Genomic DNA, 17,500 nt, shown 5'->3' with positions numbered 1-17,500 from the left:
GCCAGTACTGTGTGGAGAAATTCTTTGGAAAACCAATTAATGGCGGACTCTGCAAACGTGAGTTGTTTTGGGTGAAAGAAAAATGGTGCTGCAAAATTTTAGTTTGGTATGAATGACGAAGTCAAAATAGAGAAATTTTATGTTTATTATTATTTTTAGAATGCATATATGTATAATTATATATTTTATCCTTTCCAATGTATGTATTATATTCTTTTAAGACGAGACATAGATATAGTTATTGATCATCATTTTTCCCCCTTTTTTCTTACCAGCTTGTATGTGCAATGAGCATGGTGACACATGCAATCGTGAGACTGGACGCTGCAATTGCCACACAAAAGGGGTAACTGGTGATCACTGTGACCGATGTGATACTCAAAACAACTATGTTGGTGAACCCCTGAAAGGATCTTGTTTCTGTAAGTGTATTCATAATCAGTAAAAGCTCAGTCTTCTGGTATCAAATTGTTTAAAAGGAAGAATGGTTTCCTTAGCACTATATGACTGTAGATTTTTCGTTCTTGTTCAATTTATAGTTTAATGCTGTCTTGCACAATTTTGATAACAAGAGCAAAAAGATTCACAGATTTTTTAGGTTATACATCAATATTTTTACATGGGTGAATAAGTTTGAAGACTGTTATTTTGTTTTCTTAGATATGATAGATAAATACTTCCTGTTTCCTGTACAGATGACCTTCAGATAGACTATCAGTTTACTTTCAACCTCTCCAAACATGAGGATCGTCACATACGCCAGATCAACTTTTTCAACGTGCCAACAAAGAGTGATGTAGATACTGACTTCGATATACAATGTTCGAAGGCAACCAACATCAAGATTTCATCTAAAATGAGTAAGTGATTGCCCCGTCTTTGTAGTTTTTCCTTAACCGCTTTGATCCGGATGATTTGGGCCACACGTCATCAAAGAATGTGGCTTGATGGATGGGTGATGCAAACTTGCCATCATGAGCATTTCAGCTGAAAACCAGGGTGATGAAAAAGACTCGCCATGAGTGCGCAAACTTCTTAGGTGGTGATAAGACTCTTTAGGCATTTAGAAAGTGGCTTTTGCATTGTAGTTAACCACCTGTTCACCAGTAAGTCTACCTTGAGCTGGGGCTGGTTGGAGATCTATTTGAAGTATATCACAGGTAATTTGGAATGAGTGGAAACATGGGTAGCACTTGCCAGTTTATAGATGTATTAAAAAGTCACTAAAAACACACGAAAAATGGCACAATAAAACTCTTGTAAGAAGGCTGAAGGCCACACATCCAGCCAGCTCCGAGGGTCAAGGTGAACTACCTGACTTGATGGTAAAATGGGTTACGTAAAATATTGGCCGAATATAGAAACAGTAGACAAGCAAAGTGCACAAAATAAATTTTAAACATGGTGAAAGTTCAAATATGGTAAAAATAGTAAAAATACTTTAAATTGAAATACAACCAATCAGAAAAAATACACACTAAAAAGGTATACTGCTCCAAGCAAAGGCTTAAGATAAGTAAGATTTAAAGAAATGTAATTAAAATTAACAAGTGAAATTCAGGGTCCACTACAGCATTATTCCCATCAGTAAATGAGTGTGAAATGTAGTGTCTGTGAGCCTTGACTGGAAGAGCACTGACTATTCCTGGCTGCCATGACCAGCCTAGAGTCTTGTCACTGCACACAAGTGTTAGCGTGCATCCAGTCTATAAGCAGATTGGCTGCTCACATAAACCTAATGCCCGTATTTTTGGCCTTGTGATTGCCTTAAATCAACGGATTAAGAGACATGTTGGATATGTATTTTTTGCTTAGTTTTGTTTTATTAATCTATTTCTTGTTTCCTTGGCTTATAATACTGTATTTGTATCTGTATCTTTGTTTTGTTTCTTCTTATCTTACTTTCTACCTGTTTATGTGACAATATGATTCTGTGGCAAGTTTAAATTCTGTCTTCTAATCATCATGTATGTAATCCTGTCCCATCCACAGCAAATAGTCACGAAACTTGGATCATACGCAACTTTACTGGTAAAAGAATCAAAAAGAGGTTCAGTTCTTCGGATTACACGTTCGGGTCAGCAGACAACAACACAACATTTCACGTCTACGTCTACAACTTCACGCCTCCCATAGAGATCATTGTATCGTTCTCCCAACACCCCAAGCTGGATCTTGTGCAGTTCTTCTCCATATTCTCACTGTAAGTGGCTATTGTATCTTTTATTTGGTAAAGAGATAATGAGTGGGGAGGGAGGGAGGGAGGGGATAAGAGAAAGGGAGGGAGGGAGTGAGTTAGAGAAAGGAGGGGAGGGAGTGAGTTAGAGAAAGGGAAGGAATTAGGTGGTGGGAGAAAGGTACTGAGTGAGTAAAGAAGGGAGGAAGAAGAGAAAAAAATATAGAGGAGGGGAAAAGAGAAAAAATAAGAAAAAGCAGAAGTGAGGTGGGAAAAGAAATGGGAAAAGAAGAGGAGGAGGAAAGGAAGGCAGAGAGAAAGATGGAAAGACCAAACATAACATACATGAATGCCTATTTACAAGCATTTAAGTTATCTCTCTGTGTACATATATTTTTGTATTTACAGTATGTGTATGAATTTATTCAAGATAAAAGATGAATTTTATTGACGTATTGACTTTTGTGATTTATTCTTGGGTTAGGTTCTGTTTCCTTTACTGTCAGTGTTATCTTCAACAAAGTTTGAGTGCAGATGAATATAACTATTTGATATAATTGTTATCACTATATTTATGATTATTTTTTTAAGTTACTTTTTTTCCATGTTACTTTGTATTTCATGGCTTTAACTGGGATAGTAATGTCATTAGAATAAGATATGTTCTGTTTATTTTCAGATGTTTCCTGATTTTACTGACTTTAGCAGCTATACTTTGGAAGATCAAACAGAAATATGACATTTATACCAGGAGACAGGTAACGTAGAGGAGAGTTATTTGTATTTTTGTTTGAAAGATCCAGCTGTTTGGTGACTTTTTTATTTGACAAAAGGAAGACAGGGCTGAACTGTTTTTCTTCATAGAAATAAGTTCAAAAACAAATATAACTGGTAAATACTTTGGCTTTAATGAAAGATTTATATGTTTGTAGAGTAGCTTGATCTTTCACCATATCTCCCAACTGGGAAGGAGAAAGTATCCAAGATCTCTTTATTTTTTGCTTTGTTCCTGTAGCGTCTCTTGGTGGAGATGGAAGCCATGGCATCACGTCCCTTCCGCCCCATCCTCCTGGAGCTCTATCCGAGAGGCTCTGCCGATACCCCCAACGCCAATGGCATCATCTGCCCCACTCCCACCAACACCACGCCAACCCCCACCGCCATCACCACAACGACCCTGGCCAATAACTGCAACATTCTGGGCACCAATGGCACTGCCAATGCCATCAGCAGCTCCCTGACCAATGCCACAACCAACTCATTGTCCAGCCTCAACTCCAACTCCACAAACAAGGGAGTATTCAAGGCTAACAACATGAAGTCCTGCAATAATGTAATGAGCAATGCAACGTCACCGGATAGCCTTCCTTCAGACACCTTAGATGGCATGATGACGCTCAAGAAGAGAAAGAAGGTTAGAGGTTCTTGGGTATTTTAGAGCTGTTATGGAAGGGGCTTACATCCAAAAAATATTTTCAATGAGTCATATCTTTTGATTGGATGTAGCTTTTACTCCTTTTTTTTTCAACTGGATCTAGCTTTTATTCCTTTTTTCAACTATTAATAACTAATTAGACAGATAAAGATAAACACTGTAGTGATGCTGATTGGTGTAAACTTACTCCAGCAGATCAACCCAAGTCCTATATCCCTGGAGCCTTGCAGTGGGAACCGAGCAGCCGTCCTCTCACTCCTGGTTCAGTTGCCTACCGGTGGGGAACCCTTCACACCGCCAGGACATCCAGGTAAAAACAGATTGTCATTTTCTTGCTTTAAACTATATTTTTATAGGAACTCTTAAGAGTATAGCTGGGAGGTATCCAGTATTCTTACTTTATGTTCCCACTGATGATGTGGAATGCATGCTTTATCTTATCCAAATTGTTTACACATTTCCATATATTCACAAAGTAAAAGATAGAGCAATATAAATTTTAATTGTTTTGTGTTTCGTTTTTGCATATTTTGAGAACAGACCAACTCTATTTTCAGGTGGTCTGGCAATAGCAAGCACTCTTGTAACGCTCGGAAACCCGAGGAAATGTAGTTCCGACCCCATAACTCTTACCAAGGGGGACGTCAACAAAAATAAAGCTCTAAGAGGTAAACAACCATATTCCAGCCATTCTCCTGACACCTGTATTTAACATAGGCCTTGCCACCATCCTGTAAGATGTGCAGATGTATCATGTATGATAAGCCATTGTTAACAATAGTCACATCCAAATTTTATAATGTAGTATGTAATAATGATCATAATGATTAGGTTTAGTATTAGTTGTCTGATGCCTTGAGCAGACAAAAGCATTCTCTGTTGTTGCTTATGTTGTCGCTTGCAGAAAGCTACATTGACTTAAAACAGTTATTTGGAAAATGAACCACTGAAACAGGTCTTCAGATGCACAGGTGTGTATTTGATGATATACAAAATGAGATGAGCATTTTATTCCTTTAATTTTTTTTTTTTTTTTTTTTGCTGAGTTTAACCCTTTTGTTTCTTGACTTTATTACCTACAGACATTTACCTGTTTTTCCACCTTAGTTTGAAAGAAAGGAAAATTGATTTCCTGTATGATTACCTGCGAAAGGATTTTTTTTTTTTTTCTTCTTCTTTTCTTTACTATCCATGTATAATTTCCTTGAAATTTGGAAGTCTATAAGCAGTTTTATTTTTGTATTTAATATTTTTTCAATTTCAAGAATGTCAACTGTTATCATTTCCAGGCCAGGAATGTCACTACTGTCTGCTAAGGCCTTAGATATGTGTTCTAAGACGAGCTTAGAAGTTAAACATGTTGAGTTAAACAATACGAATACAGTCCAGAAATGGCCAAACGAATTACATAATGCAACTGTACTGGGATGTTGAGCCTGGACAGTCCTGGCCACACAAAGTTCCTACTTCTTTGTGGAATAGTGAGAAGCGTAGCAACTCCACAAGGGCATGGTGGCAGAAATTCCTCTTGACACATGCGTTTTTTCATTGGCTGAAGATTGTCCGGGTTAGGAACGAGTGTTGGAGTATCATCATATACACACGACTCGTAGTTTTTTAATAATGAAGTTTTATTTGTTACGTATCATGCTCTGATAGATGCAGTTATCAGTGAAATATGGATAATTTTTCTTTTTCTTTTTTCTTTGTCTTTTTATTTCTTCTTTTTGCTATGAAAGAGTGACCACTTCTCATTTTCATTCATCTTTTTTTCCCCCCTACCTATCAACCCTTGCCTTCACTCCCTTCCCTACCCAACCCTCCACCCCTCCCTCTAGCCATCAGACTAACAGAAGACGTTACACGGATTTGATAGCGGCTTCGGAAGGGGTGGGGTGGGTGTGGTGGTAGGGTGGGGGTGGGGGAAGGGTAGAATAAAACAGGGGAAGGGGGAGAGCACCTAAATGGAATCCTGCGTACCAAGCACTTCTCAGGGAGTGGTTGAGAGTCTAGGCCTGGATGTCGAGGGAGGGAGACACGGACGGTGGCGGCTCAGGTGTTTGCCGTTACTGGTTTCAGTGTCGAGCCAGTGGGAGGGAGAAAAGAAGGAAGGAATGATAATTAGGGATAAAGAGGAATTCAGATTGTCTAGTTCTCAGTCTTCTCTTTTTTAAGTTCAGTGAGAGTATGTGATAATGTGGAACACAGTTCTTACGTTTGTTATGATGATGATGAGGATTTTTTTTATTATGGATATTATGATTGTCATTATTATTATTATTGTCATTATTATTAGTAGTATCATCATCACTATTATTGCAATTATTGGTAGTATCATTATTTTTTATCAAATCATATTGATAATTTTTATTATTATTATTATTATTGCTATAATTATTATTTTTATCATCATTATCATTACTAGATATTGAATATTGTTGTTTAGTATTGTTTTTATGATTTGCAAAAAATTATTTTATTATTTTATCATCATCTTCACTATTATCATCATAATTATCATTATTATTATAATCACAACTACTGCTATTACTATTACTACTTATGCTACTATTACTACTGCAAAGATTACTGCTTCATATTCATTATTGTAATAGTAATGATATGAATGGTAAAGATGATGGCATGGTCATTTTTGGAAATTTTTGATAATGAGAAATGGTGTTCATTGTCGTTACTATTGTTTTTGATGTTTGTTTTGTCAATAAGTTGAATTGAATTGTAGTTTCAGTGCATAATATGTTAGACTGAAGACCATAGCATTATTGTCTTGCCTTACACAGTTTTCATGAAATCAGAATTAGACAAAAAAAAAAAGCGAATGTCTTGTCTTCGCAGTCTCGCTAAGAAGCATAAGGTTTAACGTCTTATCATGGTATTGGATACCTATATTGCATCCTAAAGAGTTAGTGATGTATATCACTCTTTTGATCTTCAGATGATAAAGAGAAAATTTCCACACTTCTTTCTTGCACTACCAATAACTTCTTAGTGTAGGAGATAGCATGTTAGGGAAATTGGTATGTAAAATAGGACAGAATATTTATATTTTTCAGAGATGCAATACTTGTACTTTAGGGATATGTAAAGAAATGGCTCGAAGATCAAAATTCTTGTGAACGTCTGTAAACTGTGAAGTGTGTTTTATGTATGAAATGGGCATGCTTGTATTCTAGACACTTGTCTGGGATATTACTTGTAGAATGTTAGTAACATGATAAAATTGGAGAATGTGGTGTTCAGTTTTAATTTTCCATACATGTTAACATCTAGGCAATGTTCTCTCCTGTGGGTACCCTTATCATGGGCAGATCATTGCATATAGAATAGCAGTTTGAACCTGAAAACTGTGATGGTTGTCATTCTATGTGCATGTGGCATTGTCATTTGTATGGTGAAGGGTATTATGAGATTGTTCATTATACTTGCACTGTATGTAATTTCTCTTTTCCTTCTGTTTCTGGTCTTCTCTCTCATTTTTATCATGTAGTGTGTTTTGTAAAACATTGCAATTTCGTGTTCAGTGGTCGTCATGGATGCCTGTGTTACAAGGCAGTGTTTTTATCACAGCAAATTTTTATATTATATTTTCTTAGGCCTTTAATATTGCTGCCTTGGTAGGTATGGATTCATTTCATATGGCTCAAATACTTTGTTGTTATGGTTTTGGAACTTATGGATGTACATATTGAACAATAATTTTAAGACTTCAGATCATGATGTAATATATATATATATAAATATATTATTTATTTAGCCTGTATTATAAGGCAGAGCAGACCAAGTTGTGTATGGACTGTTTCATTGAATCTCAGCCATGTGATAATTCTGTATTCTAAGTCTGAATGATTTGCTCTTGGCTGTACGAAGGGCTTCAGCAGAAGGATATCAGCACCACAAAAGTGATCTGATCGCTTTTTTTGTGATGGCAGTAAGGTGTTTAACTTTTCTGGAACTGGAATGTTTTATATTGAAGTGAAGGTTATAATATAAACCATGGTTCGTGTATGAGTGATGGAATTTTATACCCCTTTTTACTAGTTGATGTATGCCGCGTAGCATACAAGATTTACTGTTTTGCTTGGGAGGAAGTATCACATTACTTGTTACATAGGGAGTGCTTGATATACAAAAAAAAATTGTCACACAAAATTCATTTTTTTATTTGATAATTCTTAGGGATTTTTAGGGCAAAGAAAACTTGTTACATTAGCTTTACCAGGTACTTTGGAAAGGGAACATTGTTACCACATGTATTCAGGAAAAACAGGGAATCTTAAAATTACCATGGACTACTTAGAAGATTATAGGCATTTTTATTGAAATAGATTTCACAATGCAAGTTACACATTGCTTTCACAGAAAACTCTATCCATACAAAGGGATTTGATGTGTACTGTGCTGTGTGTTGTAACCCAGAGGTGGGTTGAGAATTTGTACCTTTTTGCAACAATACAAAATGACATGAATATTTGTGTGGTTTCAAAATGTTGGAGTCCAAGACATCATAGAGTATGATGCTGATATTCTTTGATAAATATCTTCCCTCCCTCTCCTCCTCCCTCCTTCCCTCTCCTCCTCTCTCCCTCTCCCCCTCCCTCTCCCTCTCCCTCTCCCTCTCCCTCTCCCTCTCCCTCCTTCTCTTCCTCTCTCCCCCCCTCTCTCCCTCTCCCGCCCCCTCTCCCCCCTCTCTCTCCCCCCTTCTCCCCTCTCTCTCTCTCTCCCCTCTCTCACCCTCCTCTCTCTCCCTTGACACAAAAACTCCAAGAGCACCAAAATTGCCACTTCGGAATTCAGAACTCGAAGTGGGGATCTAAGACAGCACACATCATACCCCTAGTGTGTATAGGGCTCTAGGAAAAGTCAGAGGAAAATAATTCATAGAAATTGTTTCAAGTGTACAATTAGACATGACTGAAAAAGAGATGGTAAAAATACACCAAACAAGCAGTATTGCCACATTCAGTATAGGATATTTGTACTGGGGCATATGGTATTCTAGCTTGATACTAAACAGTGTACAGATATTTAGTGTCAAATAAGTATTAATTTTATTTTTACTTTTCTTTCTTTCTTTCTTTCTCATGTTTTGGTGATTATGATGTACACAGTATTAAGGTGTATGAATATATGGAGAATATTGTGGTTATGATTATGATGATTATTTTGTTTGTTTTATGTGGTTATTTTTGTTATTGAATTTTTATTATTATAACTTTGTAGTTTGATTATCAATATTGATAGTTCGAGTTGTAGAAAGAATAATGAATAAAGTGAAGTATTATGAAATTGGTGTAAATCATCTACTTTTGCATACCATTGTGCTTGTCCATTATTATTATTGTTATTATTATTATTATTATTATTATTATTATTATTATTATTATTATTATTGTCATCATTATTATTACTATAAATATTATTATTATTATCGTTATCATTATGATCATTCTTATTCCATGACTGGATTTTTTCTATTTCTTCCTTTCTTTTCTTTCTTATCAGTTTTCATACATTGTTATTGTTGTTATCATGATCAACCTGGGCTTGCCACTTGTAGAACTGTTCTGTTTGATTTTCCCTGTATACACTTTACATTTCATATCCATAGCGTTAATCCCTTTTTTATTATATTTGTACGTTCAAGGGTACAATGAATGATGTGAATGGAATGAACAATTTTTAACTTGATTTTTGCTTTTCCCATTGTGTTCGTAAAGGGAAGTTTTAATATCGGTGACGAGATGAGCTGTTTTGATATTTCTTTTTTCTTTTCTATTTCTAATTTCTTAAGTAACTTTCATGTCCACTCCCTCCCCCTGATTTGTTCCTTTTTATATATATATATATATATTTATTTGTTATTGAATTCTTTATTTCTGACACATACTGACAATCGTGGAGGAAATTTGTCAGAAGGGCCAAAGATTGATGTCACAAATATACTTAAAAGGCTGAGAGTGGTTTGTATTTTGTTCTTTATTTACACGTCCTTTATTTCTACGAATTTTCTGAATGTATTTGTGTATACGTATAATTCTTAACTGATTATCATTGTTTATATTACTACTTATTTTATTTTATTTTATTTTTTTCATAGGTCAGGTTACTTGGGAAATACCAAATTAAATATAGAAAATGGTACAAGAATTTAAAAAGGTGATCTGGGGAGCCCTTTGTTTTCTCAAAATATTCTGTGAAATAAAAACAAGGAAGGGAAGAGAGTGACAAAAACTGATGTGCCTGCGTGCAAGCATGTAAATGTGCGTGTTTGTGTAGGAAAATGTTATAGAGAGGGAGAGGGTGTAGTGTTGCATAGCATGAGAGTTATTGGTTGTGTTTGATCGTTTATTGGTCTTCGTGTGTTTGAACCTCTTCCCCTCCTGTTTCTTCAGTATTTTTACCTTCGTGTAAGCAATGTGAGTTTTATATTGGTGATTATATAGAAAGCGCAAGAGAGAGAAAATTTTAATGTTTTATCATTAGCATCAGTACGAATACTTTTATTTATTATTATCATCATTATAAAGATTGTGTGATTATTTATGGAGTTGCAAAATAATACCTGTTACAATTATGTGTGACTTGTATATTGTTTTAGAAGAATGTTAAGATTTGACAATATCAGGCTTTACTGTGTATAGTTGTGAATCTCAGTTTAAGTCATGTTTACATTTCATGTAGAAAGAACAAAAAAACAAACAAAAAAAACTACACAAAATATTGTTTTTTGAAAAACAAATAAAATCCAATATGCATAGCTCAGCAATAATACATTAGTTGTAGATCTGTTGATATTATTTTTATTATTTTTTATTCTTACGAATTTTATCTTATGAAATTTCACTGAAACACTCCAGTATATATGCACACTTAATTGAGGAAAACTTCTACCTCTAAAATAGCTTTTTCGTTTTTTGTTTTTTTTTAGAAGTAATATTTTTGCACTCAATACATTTTATAGATCCGTAATGCACAGACCGTTTCAGGACTTGGAAGCTAAAAAAAAAAAAAATCTGTTTTGCTTCGAGTTTTGAACAGCTGTGTAGTCGAGTTATGGCAAAGTTTTAAATTACTTTCATTTTGGAATTCTTCACAGATGATCATGTCTTAGTTTTCCCAGATATGTATATTCAATTGCTCTCTGAATTACATCATTGTTAGGGGAAAAAAAATTATTGAATTAACTCAAAAGATATCACGTGTCAAAAAATTAAGTTGTGGCTTATAGTGTTCCAACACATTGATATCATGCAGTCATAGCCTGAAAGAGTCAGATCCCCATCTTTGTGCCAGATACATTTTTTACCGTACGCCATTGAAAGGAAAATTTGAAAATTACGTTGGTGATGAGTTGGGTCTATATACATACCGATATATGTATCACAGTCATGCAGTTGTTTCAGTCTTGTGCCCTGCCTAGAACAAATGAATAATGTATAATGTCCCTACCGTAAGAAGTTGATTCTTCTCTAACTATCCTTAGGCACTGAGAGAAAGTGCTAAATGTACCAAAGATTACGTATGTAAAGTGACATGAAGTTGACATGCAATGCATTTCACATGAAGGAAATCATTGCTTGTTTTTAAATGGGGATTATAGTCACTTTAGGGAGGGCAGGGTGTGGCTGGGTCTAAGGAGGCCATTTTTATGATGCAATACATTTTAAGGGTCCATTTTTTATTGGAAGAGGATTTTCATATTTTTTAGAAATAAATATTGTTCCATAATTGTCTAGTCTTCAGTTGCAATTGATTCCATCAGAACATCCTTACAGGCTTACCCTACAGTGTGACTTTTGTCTTCCTGTCTTTATATACTGCTTTAAGGGTATGTCTCCGGTGTAGCTGAAAAGAGTAGTTACTCTAGTTACATTTATTTATTTTTATTTTATTATCATTACTTTTATTTATTTACTTTTTTTGGCTGTTCTTTGGGTGTGTTATATAGATCAAGTTAAACACTGTAATTTCATTCATAATTTAAGATTGTAATAGTTGGGTATACCAGGTAGAAGGGGTCCGTATGAAGTTAGTAATACATTATGTATAGTTATTTGTTTTGCTGCAGTCAGTATCATGTTACAGTCTCACTAATTCTAAGTGTAATATCAAATTCCTTAAGAGAAAATGTTCAGGAATGTATCCAGTTATTTTATCCAATCTGAATATAATCTGGAATAGTAGTATGGTATACTTTAATTTTTAAAAAGTATACCACTCTGGTATTGTTAGTTTATACAAGTCTAAGCATTTTCTCTTTTGTCCATTGTAAATATCTCTTACAAAGAGCCTCTAGGGGCATATGTTCCATTCTTGTGTAATTACCTAAAGAATTTCATTCCAAGGCCAGGCTTATTTCACAGCCGTGACTGGCAAGGCAATTCAAAAGGTATTGAACAAAGCTTAACACAACCATCAACAAGTTCATGATTCTATGGATTTCATTCTAGTATTTTAGATTTTGTTGTGGCTGTGAGACAAGACCCAAGATGCACTACTGTCTATGGTTACTGCAGCAGCTTTTATTGTTTGTTGATAATAAAATAATCATATTCCTTCACTCTGCTGTAAAACAATTTTGCTAATAAAATGCCATGTTATCAATTGACTTTTATTGATTCCATTTGTATATAAAAAAAACTCACAATTTCATATTGTGTTTTAAAGAAATCAGAAAAACAACAAAGGGGGAAAATGTACATTTTACATGTTTATATGAATGTCTGGTTTACATAAAAGGAAGATAAAAAAGTATGAAATGATATTTAAAATCCTTAATGCAACCCTTAGGATGCTGTGTCAAATACACAAGAGCATTGCTAAGTAACCAGAACATAATACAAGTATCTTAGCAATTACTTGACATGTATCCAAAAAATGTTTGAAAAGAAAAAATGGATTTCCAGAAATACAAATCCAAGTCAAAATGGAATTCCACTTGATTTTGTACATTTAGACATTATGGGTAACAAATATGACATCATCACAAGGTAATTTTTAGTTTGATAAAATAGCTCTAAAGCACATTTGTCTCCTAACTCTAAAATGATCATGAGTAATGCAACAATGACTATGGGGAAAATGCTGAGCAATATGTTGCAAGATAAAGACAGCAACACAACCATGTAATACTACTATCTACTTGACATGAGACTGGAGGAAAGAATGCTAGAACCTACTTGCATCCAAATTGGAAACCCTGTTGATTATCTTACTCAAGGTACTCAGTCAAGAACCTTAAAAGCTGTTTAGGGATGAATCACTTATCCATCCCTTATAATATTCCAAAGGTGTATGTTTTTTGAGCATATTATAAAATAAGTAAATAAGAAAGAGAAGGCTTTATAACTTGACAACTGTTAAGACTATACACAGCAAATGAACCACTAACCTGCAATCAAATAAAAAGGTTTTATTCAAATTTACAGATAATACTATATTGTCTGCAATACACAATATGGATGTTGAAAGGGGCAGGACGGGACTTACTGTAGTTTTCTACAACCACAAATACTAAGAAATAATCCTGGGAATGGTCTTCAGTTCACCTCACAGTAAAAATCTGCAGTAGTTAAGTTTGTATCAGTATGCTCATTAACAGTTTGAGTAAAACCCTTAAAGGACAATGTATGGCAACTAGCATTGTCAGGTATGGATGGAAACAGCACAAGTTACACTTAAAAAGTCGAAATATCACTATATTATAAACATAGAATCAAAATGAATTCAGCTCAATCATTATGTATTATAACAGACTAAAAAATAAAGAAAAATCCTCTTTCTGTGCACATTAAGCTCTGAAGTATCCCATCCTTCTGGGACTAATACACCCACAGGCACCTCCAACATGAAATCTGCACTTACTTGAAATGTTTCCTAAGGCACAAAAGTTGGCATCTAGAACATGGATATGCCACAGCATCACAAAGTTTCATATCTTGACTAGAAATGAGATTCCAAAGTATACAGATCACTCTCGGACTGACTAGTATATATGACTAAAATGAAAAGTATGGAGCAAATTTAATTTCTCTAAAAGCACCTATTCAAGCATGAGTTGCACATTAGCTTCTCCAGAAATTCTCAGGAAAATTATTAAATAAAATATTTCCATAAAGCATATCTATGGCAATTAACCACATACCATTGGGGGTGGCATGTGCGTAAATGCCATGCCCACCGTGTGTTTAATTTAGTCATTTGTTTTTACATATAGACGGCTTCACAAGTACTAGGCCACCAATAAGCCAGTTACAAGAAGTACCCATCTCACCTGTTTACCCTCTTCCTTGATTTTTTAATATTTTCTAGTATTTAATACTGTAGTTAGTAATGTCAATAACAATATAGTAATAATAATGTTTATAACAAAAATAACAGTGACAATATTGACAGCATTAGTATAAAAAAGTGTTTTCCTGCCATTTCAAGGAAAGGTGAGGTCAAAAGATCTAATTGAATCTTTTGTGGATAAGCACTAGCAGAGCCATCTATGTACAGAACCATTTTGCAAAACAATACAAAAGTAAACACAACATTTTCCCGGCATTATTGGGTTAACACTACCACTCTGAAAGTCTCCATAATTACCTGTCATTTATGTAGCTGAACTGTCTTTTCTCAAGTGAACAACATTTTTAAAAGCAATCTTTATGTATAATACTATGCTTAGTGATCCTTAATAAAAATACATGACCTACTTGATGGTCAAACTCCTGTTTTCTTCAAAATGCAATTTACCTCAGTCACATTTACTCCTAAAAGCCTTTCCTTACATAATTAGCACTCATATTATAAAAGATTTTTAAACATAAATAAACAAGAATGATGACAAAAGAAAATATGAGAGCTTCTCAAACCAATAGCCCAAAAATACATTTATTACATGTTTTGTTGGTTACATTAATGCACTACAATCATGCATTTGTTGTGCACTAATATGAACACATCAATGCTTTTGGTACGGATTTAAATTGATAAAATATGCATTTTTGGGCATTTGGTCTAAGAACACCTTTTGGACATGAGTCCCCTTAAACTGTTATAAGATAATATACTACAGCTTGGCTTAGCTCTCAGTAATACTCAATATATATTGAACGGAACTTGACTGGACATCTAAAAGAAATATGCTTTAACAATATTATGAATATTAAATGCTATTGTGCATTAGCCATTTTCCAGGAACCATTAATATAATTTAACATGGCAGAAAACCATCACAATTAATTAAAAGTTACAGTAAAGTACTGCGCCATTTACCCTTCAACCAAAAAGAATAAAATAAAAAACTTAAATATAGCAATTAAACCACACATAATACAATTAAGCACGTGATCAGCATCCAGAAATCAACATGAACATGCTTATATACACATGCATAGAAAGACAGATAAAGACTGACAGACAGACAGGCAGTTTGACAGATAAGGCAGATAGATAGATCAACAAACAGACAGAGAGAGAGAGAGAGAGAGAGAGACACACACACACACACACACACACACACACACACACACACACACACACACACACACACACACACACACACACACACACACACACACACACACACACACACACACACACACACACACACACACACACACACACACACACACACACACACACACACACACACACACACACACACACACACACACACACACACACACACACACACACACACACACACACACACACACACACACACACACACACACGCGCACTTGAACAGGCACTCACCCCACTCACAACACTTGCACACTTTAAGATTAACAGTGCTCCTGGTTATGTTGCAAAAAGATGGTGCAATCATATCGTAAAAAAAACATGACAAACGACTTTGTGCAGAAGGCCAAAATCTATACAACTGATCATATGAAAAGAAAATCATGTCATGTACATTCATACAGAATAATGAGGCTTGGGCAGGACTTCATTTTGTATCAGAGTACCATTAATAACATTACATCTTTACCAAGCCAAGTTCATAAAATACACAGAGCAATACACGACACTCACTCCCATTATGAAAGGAGACAAAATACAATGTCTCCATGCCTTACTTGGAACTGAAAAGAGAAAAAAATGATGGGAAGAGAGGGAGAGAGGAAAGAGAGGTGGGGGGGGGGGGAGAAGGAGAAGCAGAAGTGGAAGACGAAGGGGAGGGGAGGGGAGGGGAGGGGAGGGGAGGGGAGAGGAGAGGAGAGGAGAGGAGAGGAGAGGAGAGGAGAGGAGAGGAGAGGAGAGGAGAGGAGAGGAGAGGAGAGGAGAGGAGAGGAGAGGAGAGGAGAGGAGAGGAGAGGAGAGGAGAGGAGAGGAGAGGAGAGGAGAGGAGAGGAGAGGAGAGGAGAGGAGAGGAGAGGAGAGGAGAGGAGAGGAGAGGAGAGGAGAGGGAAGAGGAGAGGGAAGAGTGGGAGGGCGGCAAGAGACAAGATGGGAAGGAGGTAGGGAGGAAAGAGTAAGAAGGAAGAGGTGGAGGGAGGGAGGGAAGAGCAGGAAGAGGTGGAGGGAGGGAGGGAAGAGCAGGAAGAGGTGGTGGGCAGGATAAAAAATATGTATATATATAAGGATAATGGTAATTGTATACTGTATATGGAGTGCTTGAAAAAAAATAATCTTAATTAAAAAATCATAACTATAATAATGATAATAATAAATGATTTGCACATATATAAATTGTCTTTTGCTAAGGAAAAATGCATTTACAGACCAACACAAAATGAGCTGATCACAAATGATATAAAAGTATCAAAGATTTATGATGCAAGAGAATCCTTAAAACTAAAATGTGGAATTATGTGCAATTTGTCTAATAATCATTTTTCCTTCTTCCTTTTCTCTAAAACAGACAAAATTATTCTGACCAATAAACATAATTTGAGCTTTTTTCTTAATACATGCAATTCAAACGGTTATCCTAATTCTTAATCATCTCTTTTCATTTACATTCTGAAATATATCACTTCACACTGAAAGGGAGATGACATACTTTCCATTCTTTTACTTTTTTCCCTGTCACATTATATTCAATAATTTCTAAATTTGCTCTAAGTTATGTAATTTAAATCTTTTTAAAAACTGACTTACACTACAGACTTCATATCTCCTCAATAATAGATCATTCCACAAACTATATTATGACATTATGACTGGTTTTTCTTCATTAGATGTTTGTGCATATTCCTATAGTAGTCATCGCTGAGGTCTCGACTAGACCTTCGGCTTGAGCATAAACTCCCTGGAGCACTGAGTCGAACCGAACTCGGCTTTTTATTTGAATGCTTCCTCATGAAGGTTGGTTCTTCGTATTTTGGGTTGTTATCCGAGCTAGAGTTCAAAGCCATTTCTTCCCCTTGCTGTTGTCCAATCTGTGCCATGAGATTCATCAGGTCCTTTTCTAAAAGTGTGAGCCGTTTGATATCAACTGGTTCCTCATCCTCTTCAGCTTCATATCTATCCTTCTCGGCTTGAAAATGATTTTCTTGATACCTTTGCCCAGTCATTGCAACAGTCTTGGGATTCTCACGGTAATATGCGGGTAAGTAATTCAACCCTTCTCTGTCTACTGTAATGGGTGGATAAATGACTTCCCTGCCATCTGTTCTCAGGGAACGTAAAAGGGCTTCTCCCTGGATCCTGGCTGGAAGGGAGGTACACTCACCCCTCTTCTTGACAGGATCATCATCTTTGGCCAATTCCAAGCGACCCTGACTCTGGCTCCGGTATCTGGGAGAAGCCGAGCCTGAGAGAGGTTTCCGCCTCATCCTCTCCAGGGTGCGCGGCCGAGGGTGGGGAGGCCTGTTACTGGGGCTCGGCGATTTACAATCAAATTCATCATGAAAACGCGGGACGGATGAGGCTCT

At 35.7% G+C, this 17,500-nt stretch overlaps 2 protein-coding genes across 7 annotated transcripts in view; one reads left to right on the top strand and one right to left on the bottom strand.

The window, feature by feature from the left end:
- Nucleotides 1-12,236, top strand: part of dsd (attractin-like protein dsd) — a 48,492-nt gene extending 36,256 nt beyond the window's left edge. For 3 of the 5 annotated variants that reach the window (XM_070130298.1, XM_070130294.1, XM_070130293.1), the window contains 8 exons: nucleotides 1-57; nucleotides 276-422; nucleotides 696-860; nucleotides 1,993-2,203; nucleotides 2,856-2,934; nucleotides 3,192-3,590; nucleotides 3,804-3,921; nucleotides 4,169-12,236. The exon at nucleotides 1-57 is cut by the window's left edge and continues 84 nt beyond it. In XM_070130298.1, the coding sequence (XP_069986399.1) occupies nucleotides 1-57; nucleotides 276-422; nucleotides 696-860; nucleotides 1,993-2,203; nucleotides 2,856-2,934; nucleotides 3,192-3,590; nucleotides 3,804-3,921; nucleotides 4,169-4,323 (1,331 nt within the window). In that variant the 3' untranslated portion in view covers nucleotides 4,324-12,236. The remainder of the gene's footprint in view (nucleotides 58-275; nucleotides 423-695; nucleotides 861-1,992; nucleotides 2,204-2,855; nucleotides 2,935-3,191; nucleotides 3,591-3,803; nucleotides 3,922-4,168) is intronic. The other 2 variants (XM_070130297.1, XM_070130296.1) reach the window with 1 other exon arrangement.
- LOC113827813 (afadin- and alpha-actinin-binding protein) overlaps nucleotides 12,230-17,500 on the bottom strand; it is a 16,765-nt gene continuing 11,494 nt past the window's right edge. For both annotated transcript variants that reach the window (XM_027380727.2, XM_070130299.1), the window contains exon 13: nucleotides 12,230-17,500. This exon is cut by the window's right edge and continues 64 nt beyond it. In XM_027380727.2, the coding sequence (XP_027236528.2) occupies nucleotides 16,781-17,500 (720 nt within the window). In that variant the 3' untranslated portion in view covers nucleotides 12,230-16,780.

The sequence above is a fragment of the Penaeus vannamei genome, chromosome 15 (genome assembly GCF_042767895.1).
Source record: "Penaeus vannamei isolate JL-2024 chromosome 15, ASM4276789v1, whole genome shotgun sequence".
NCBI lineage: Eukaryota > Metazoa > Arthropoda > Malacostraca > Decapoda > Penaeidae > Penaeus > Penaeus vannamei.
This window is presented reverse-complemented; position numbering and strand designations above follow the sequence as displayed.